At 49.6% G+C, this 7,618-nt stretch overlaps 3 protein-coding genes across 3 annotated transcripts; 2 read left to right on the top strand and 1 right to left on the bottom strand.

Annotated features, from left to right (window-relative positions):
- Positions 1-2,716: 2,716 nt before the first annotated feature.
- On the top strand, positions 2,717-3,542 carry CTAM01_14718 (uncharacterized protein; the record flags this gene model as incomplete). The annotated part of the gene is made up of 3 exons (XM_060530717.1): positions 2,717-2,899; positions 2,979-3,187; positions 3,254-3,542. The coding sequence occupies 3 exons, from the start codon at positions 2,717-2,719 to the stop codon at positions 3,540-3,542; spliced, it is 681 nt and encodes a 226-aa protein (XP_060374739.1).
- Positions 3,543-5,107: 1,565 nt separating this feature from the next.
- Positions 5,108-5,976, top strand: CTAM01_14717 (cutinase; the record flags this gene model as incomplete). Its single annotated transcript, XM_060530716.1, has 4 exons — positions 5,108-5,279; positions 5,338-5,465; positions 5,518-5,811; positions 5,872-5,976. 4 exons carry the CDS (start codon positions 5,108-5,110, stop codon positions 5,974-5,976), a joined length of 699 nt encoding a protein of 232 aa, XP_060374738.1.
- A 167-nt stretch (positions 5,977-6,143) lies between these two features.
- On the bottom strand, positions 6,144-7,124 carry CTAM01_14716 (L-fuculose-phosphate aldolase; the record flags this gene model as incomplete). Its single annotated transcript, XM_060530715.1, has 1 exon — positions 6,144-7,124. The coding sequence occupies one exon, from the start codon at positions 7,122-7,124 to the stop codon at positions 6,144-6,146; it is 981 nt and encodes a 326-aa protein (XP_060374737.1).
- Positions 7,125-7,618: the final 494 nt, after the last annotated feature.

Raw genomic sequence — 7,618 nt, 5'->3', positions numbered from 1 at the left:
CGGGACTAAAATCGTAGCATATTTTCAAGTGTGACAATGCGGAAGAAGCGGCGGCGGGGAACATTCAACTGTGATTTAGGGGCTCCTACTGGCTGAAATCCGAGAAGACAGCGTCTGAAATAGCCGTATGTCCATCCACACAGTTCATCACGCCTGAGGCTGGCTGTGATGGATTCAAAAGTAGACGCATGCAGGAAATCCTCCCTGTTCCAGAACAGGACTGCGCGTTTCCTCAGCATTTCGAGAAAAACCGGTAAAGGCTAAGTAAAGACATCATGTCTTAGTAATCATGTCAACAAATTTGTGCGTCTTGCAAAAAGTGTCCATACTTCGTACGTCATCGCAGAGCTATTGTGAATTATGAATTACATACTTGTCAACATGTATAATTTCATTAGCAGCAATTGTGCTAAATCGGCGGGAAGAAGCTGCTTTGATTTTTACATTCACTCTATCCCTTTAAGAAAAAAGAGAAAGTAAAGGGACCTCTTCATATCATAGGACTTGTGAACTTATGGGGGGGGGGGGGGGACCTGGAAAACTATACCACTGCTGGATAAGCTCGACTGTCATGCTGAGGCACTATCGAACCTGCTTGGGCTCGGCTTTCCGGCAACTTTACCATCTAATGTAATGCCATCAAGCGCTCATGGGTCCTGAACCACGTCGCATTTCCGAACCTGATGCCTCATCAGGTTGTTCAATGAACTGAGCCCTTCTCGGGGGACACTAGGCTTGATAACCGGCTGGGTGTATCAGGGAGAGCCCTGGGACAGTCACTCTGGGATATGAGGACGACATCAAAGTAAGGGGATGCTGGGGATTGAATCGGGCTTCTGGTTTGGGACTTGTAAGACTCATGCAGAAATCACGGCGTGAACAAGTCTCATGGGCCCATAACCATCGAGATTTTCGGGTGAGCCATTCAGTCGAACGTGAAATACTTCACTGAATCGGTCGAGATGCAAACGATCCCATTACAAATGGCGGTCGAAGATGCCATACCGTGAAGTCGAAACTTCTACTCCGTGCCAATTTTGTCTCCTCGGTGTCCCGCTTCTCCTGGATATTCATTGATTTAATTTGATAGAAAAAGCTGAAGACCTGAGGAGTTCTATCTTTGTTCCTTAAATATGGAGACTTGATATTGCGTAACACTTGGCTGGCAAACAATGCTCGTTGACTTTCCAAGTTAAGCAAGGCGTGCTAGTTGACTTTCGTACCTTAATGACAAGCTTTCGGGCTCTTAATTGAAGATCATGGAACCTTGGAACGATCGGCCAGTGTTGTCGGAAGTTAGGCAAGTGGAGCTGCCATCCCACAAGTATTGGAAAAAGGCGGATGCGATTGGACGGGTAGTTCGGATGATGGCAACTAGAACGTGGATAGCAATCAATTAACTGAAATTCTTGGTTCGAAACTGAATATCTGTGGTCCAGAGCTCGGAGGCCTCTACAAATCACACAAGACCAGACTGCACGAAAGACATTATAACATGTAAACATTTTAAGCGCAAGCTCGAACTCAATGCAAGTCTCATGTGTGTATAGCAGGCTTGCAAAAGCATCATTGCCACATACACGCAGCACACTGCACTTGGGTAAAAAGAGCTCCAGCTACCTATGTCGGAACGACATGTTAGCCACTGAAGTAGCCAGGTTTCATTGCATTCAAGCTTGAAGTCTACTTGACTAAACTGTCATTGATTATTTCAAATTCGTGATAGTATGTTCGTTTCATACAATGTCAGAACTGGGAGTTTAGTATCCATAAGGACCCATCATGTGGCAAATTCCATGGGCACGCTTGAGTAAGGTGACTGAGGGGGCAGTACGATCGATCAATCCATGTCACACACCTCCTGTTGAGTCCAGACTTCAGGGTGACAGCACTCAAAGGTGTTTTGTGCGGAGAAAAATAGGCCAGGAGGTGACCATGCCAGCTGGCAGTCGATAAAGTGGTAGGCAACCCTGACTAGCTGAAACGGCCTAAGTAGGAGTAAGCAATGCGTGGTTCGTCCTGTCATTGGCCTTTCACGTTCATCTTGTCATTGCCTACGTCCGAAGCCAACACACCAGCCGCACTAAATGATCTAAACAGGCAATTCCAACGACCATGTTGTATACATATATTCGCAAATGGCGCCTGATTAGGTTCTGGCAGGTTCAAAGCTGCGCGCGATAGAACGAATGGCAGGCCTGACTCTGCATGACGGACCGCATCTTCGGGAGAAACATGGCGGATCCTCGCGGGACTCGCCGCAGTGCCAATGTGTTTGATCCCAAGACATTGGTACCTTCCCCGGCTTATGGTAACATGCCTAGGTAGTTTCTGATCATCCTGATCCGTTCGAGACCTCAATAGAATGAACTCCGCACCTTGCCATCCTTCAATACCAACAAAACCACCGAGGAGTCTCTCTTCGAGAGCCGAGGAATCCTGAGAGCCGAGGAACAACTAGGAATGAGGAGAACATCTCGTTGAACATTCCTCTTTAGGCGTAGATGCTCTGAGGCTGTGGATATCATCATCTTCTATAAGAACTCTCACAAAGCTCACCACAAAGCCACGATAGCTCTACACCCACCCAGGCACCTCAGCAGCTAACCGCAACCGCTTTCATTCTCTTCAGTTCTTTGCCATCTTGTCCGCGACAAGTCACTTCACATTCATTCTCTTTGCAAGTCCAAGCACTTTGAAAATCACCTATCTCACCATGAAGTTCCTCAGCACTCTTGTTTTGGCCTCCACCGCCTTTGCCTACCCCACGATCCCGCAGGAAGAAACCAAGCGGCAGTTGGGCGGCACCGTCGGCAGCACGGCCAACGAGTTCAAGACCGGCGGGTGCAACGACATCATCTTTGTTTGGGCGCGCGGCTCTACGGAGATCGGCAACATGGTGGGTTTGCTTGAGTTCCCTCATCCCAACTGTCGACTATTGATGACTTTGATGCTAAAACTTTCTTTTCTCTGGACAGGGCACCGTTGTGGGACCCCCTGTTGCCAACAACCTGAAGGCCGCATTTCCGGGTAAGGTCGCCGTCCAGGGTGTTGATTACGCCGCTGGTCTGGACACCAACTTCCTTCCCGGTGGTGCCGACCCCGTTGGCATCAACCAGATGAAGAGCATCCTTAGCGATATCAACAGCAAGTGCCCTACTGCCATCGTCGTCACTGGAGGTTACTCGTAAGTTTCGCACCTTCGTTTCTCACTTACTCGCCTGACTTGAGATGCTGACCGCTTCGAAAACAGCCAAGGTGCTGCCGTAAACCACCGCGCCATCGAGAACGCCCCCGATGCGCAGAAGAACCAGATCGCCGGAGTGGTCACCTTCGGAGACACCCAGTTCCGCGCCGACAACGGCCAGATCCCCAACTTCCCCAAGGACAAGATCAAGATCATCTGCGCCGCCAACCCCCGCGACACTGTCTGCGACGGAAACTTGAGTGCCGCCGTTCTGGCACCTCACCTTTCGTACGGCGCCAACGCCCAGGAGGGAGCCGACTTCCTCATTGCGCAGATCAAGAAGGTTCAGGCTTAAGGTTGTCTTGCACCATCTGCCGTCCTGAGGCCCTCAGGGGGCATTGCCATCTCATTGAGAACGGTGCCCGCGATCAGATTTGCTGAGTGAGCTGATGGGAGTGGTTCCGCACATATCATGAAAAAACTGGCTGGGTCCTCTTTTCGTTTTGCTTGCGACATGAGGCTTCCGGAGGCTTCTGTTCTTTTGTTTCTATCCTGTCTGGCTTTGGCCAAGACACGCGATTGTTAGTCTTGCTTGAGTGCTGCATCTTTTCTTTCCAAAATACATCACCGTTACCCGCCAATTTCACTTTTCAAGACAAGTGACCTGATGTACATGAGTTTTCTGCCCACATGAGGCCAGAGTAAGACATGCACAATAAGAACAGGACCTCATTGCGGCGGTGCAGACAGACAGGACTACGCCACGTGAAGGACACATCCGTGCTTGTCGCTTTGGCCTCGTCCAATGGAGTATCTTTACCCTAAGGGCGCACAGAGGCTCGGGCCGCGCTATCAGTTCAGACGGATAATTTATATGAACATGTCAGTGTGTCGCTGCGTTTCTTTTTTGCCCGCAAGCTGTTTCACACTGAGCCTCCGTTTGCCGAAGTTCCGTTCCGTATGACGAACAATAACATTGGTTTGCTCTGCCACTTGGGAAGGATTCAGAAATTCATTGAGTTCAACGGCTGTCAACCGTCCGATTTGAGTTCCACAATGGGAAAATGTGAGCAGCATCCTGCAGCACCGTTCCAAGCCGTTGAACGTCAACATATCTTGCGGGGAACCAGCTTGCTTCTATGCCCCCACCGCGATGTTTTCGGGGAATTGTCTGTGGGGGCTGAAAAGGGGCCAAAACTGAATGGAAAGTCGCGTGTCTAAGTCAACCAGTTGCAGTGAGCTGTCTGATATAGATGAGAGGCCATGTTCTTACCATTTTGAGTAAATCCCGCGAAGGATTCTATTGCTGTGAGTCCCGCTATTCCACAACCCCGCCTGGGGTGCATGCAGACTGCGTCACATTGGTGCGTATCCACCATTGGCCAGAATCGGCCATCTTATGAGATGCGATTGGAGGGCGACCCTGGAGAAGCCAGATCCCTGTCAAGTTGAGAACATCGCGATCCCCTCGTAGTCCGAGTGCCGAGGCAGACAAACCATCACTCAGGGGGCCTGACCAAATGTCCATTTCTTGACGTTGACCTACACAGACTTGCAATTTATCCTCACAGACTTTTTATGAGCACACCATCACACACGGCAAGAAATCAAGAGTAAGAACTTCGTTTGCGTGAAGTGACGGTGAATTTCGTCTCGTACAATCCCCTCTTCCGGAAGCAGTTGCGATGAAGCCTCGAACTTGATGGACTAAATCAAACCAGACAAGATGTAAATAGTGCAGCAGCCGAGGCCCCGAGGCTCATGATCTTGACGTATCGAACTGGCATCACACTTATGCTGGAAATATTGCAGTTAAATAGCTAAGACGTATTCCTCCCGGAAAATGAGGCCAATCTCGCAAGGTCAAGGAATTATCTGGCAAACCTCCATCGCAATCGAACTATCAACATATCAATCACCATGTTCTTCATCGAGCTTGTGGCTCTTTCAGTTCTGTCTTTGTCCGTTGTAAACGGCCAAAGCACTGACGAATGCCCTGAAGTTCCAGAGACGGGGGTTACTATTGGCGATCCTGTCCCCATCCGACCGGAAGATATCCCAGCTGGCTGTTCTGACTTTGAGATTCTTGTTGGTGTGTTCTTTACAAACCTGATCCGCTGGTTCTTTGAAGTTAACTCGGGGATGCCCAGCTCGAGGAACGAGTGAGCCTAACTATGTTGGAGGCGGCGGTAAGTTCGGCATCATAGTCGGGGACCCGGTCGTTAGCAATGCCACTGTTGCTCTGCCTGATGCTAGAGGGTACCCGGTCCAGGCAAGTGTTTGTACTCTTATGTCCAACAGAGAATTTATTAACCCGACAATGCACGTAGTATCCGGCCAGCTCGCAAATCATCACAGGCGTTCGTCAAGGTTCTAGAGACGTGGTCAACCGTCTCAAGTCTCAGGCTGCTGCCTGTCCCAATCAGAACTTCTCCCTCGTCGGATACTCCCAGGGCACAGCTGTGATGCATGCTGCCGCGGCTGACATCCCGGCCGAGCTCTATGGCCGCATCAAATCGTTAGTGATGTTTGGAGATGGATACTTGAAGCTCGGAGCCAGTCTAAGCAAGTTCCCTGCCGGACTGAACGAGAAAGCGAGGCAGGTTTGTGCAGCTGGCGATCCAGTAAGACTGATACCAACTTCCAGCCGAATTCATATGACCCAGACTGACTCTTACGTCTAGGTTTGCGATGCCAATGGCACCTGCACATTCTTCCACCTCACTTACATTCGCCCCGAGTTCATTGATCCTGCCGTCGACTTCATTGTCCAGAAGTTCATTCAGTAACTCATCAACGAGCAATCCTCGATGGGCTAGGTACTTTCGTTTCTGGGCAATCTGTGGGCCTTCGGAACAAAGGCGCAAGAGTTGTGAATGTATCCCCTTTCCATGGCCAGTTTTATCTAGTTTAACATCAAACATGAGGTGCTTGCGTCTATGCAAGCCATCCCGATTCAAGTTTTGAAACTTCCACCGGATAGCTCTTCCTCCAAATCGTAATATACCTGGAACTCGCAGTAACAAACCTCAGGATCACTCTCAACGTCAAAGTTGAAGTTCGCCTCGTCATCACTGATCAACACCTTTCGAAGGCCAATGTCTCCATGCGATGCAGCCTCTACCAACAGCTGAACCTGACATGTTCGTTCCATTGATGTGAACAAGAAAGCAGCCTCGTCGACAGTTTTCCCAACGGTCAGGATTCCATGGTTTCTGAGAATGCACCCCTTGCCATTTGGACCAAGTGCGCTAGCAATGCGGTCGCCTTCTTCACTACCCAAGACGACACCTCCGTAGCTGTCATACACGGCATGCGCATCTCCTCGAAATTTGCAAGCATCTTGCGTCAACATGTCCAGTCGTCTGCCGAAGACCGACCATGCCTTTCCATGCACACTATGGCAGTGGCAAACAGCATGGGCATCCGGTCTCGCCTTATGAACCGCAGCATGAATAAGGAACCCGGCAGTATTCGGAGGAGCAGATTTATTGCCGCCAATGACAGACCCATCCAGGTTGACAAGAATCATATCGCTAACTTTCAAGAGGCCGAAATGCCGGCCTAGGGGGTTGGTCCAGAACGCATTGAGAAACTCCGGATCACGAACCGAAATATGACCGCTCATACCCTCGACATAGCCTTCGCGATGCCAGTGACGGAAGGCAGCAGCCATATGATTGAGTTGCCATTGACGGTGTGATTGGAAGTCCAAATGCTTCGGAATGCCGCCAAGAACAACGCCACCATAGGACATAGCTTGAAGTGGTGTTTTGTTCTGCAACTCGTGGCCGTGTTTGTTTCGGGAAGTCTCCAAGTCGCCGCCGCCACTGACGATATCAGAAGCGTTAACTGAGATAACTGAAGGTCCCATGATGAAGAGAGATATAACTTGTTCTTTAGACGTGTTTGATGCACTGTCAATTTCGATGACCATGGTGAGAGAATCAACCTTCTTTTATAGCACTGTTGCAGTTTTTGGGTTTTGCCCGACACAGCGCGCGGATCCGTCACTGCTCAAATTATCATTTTGCTTGAATGCCTAAGAGTATTAACTCAAGTTAGCATGCGCATCTTGTAGAGCAGGGATCTTGTATTGCGGGTAGAGAAAAGTCGGCTTAACTCTGGTTGAATGGCGAACCGATCGTGCTTGTCCGGGGTGGCCTTCTCCATCTAACAAATTGACTCCTGAGTCCTACTACATATGCACCTTAACGAGAAGGAGCAGAATGTGTCATCTCTGCACCTTCAATATCCCCAGGAGAGCTTGTATGTAGCAAAGATCCTTCACTTTGAGATTGATCCATGTGAAAAGAGACAAGGATCACGCGGTAGTGTGACATGCTGCATCTGGACTGATCGCAGATGGAAACCGCCATACTATTTCCCATCTCGGGATTTTCTATCTCGGGAGTACTTCCGTTACAAAAC

Source organism: Colletotrichum tamarilloi (assembly GCF_030869305.1).
Source record: "Colletotrichum tamarilloi strain Tom-12 chromosome Unknown Scaffold_131.1, whole genome shotgun sequence".
NCBI lineage: Eukaryota > Fungi > Ascomycota > Sordariomycetes > Glomerellales > Glomerellaceae > Colletotrichum > Colletotrichum tamarilloi.
The sequence above is the reverse complement of the archived record's forward strand: the minus strand, read 5'-3'. Positions and strand labels throughout refer to the sequence as shown.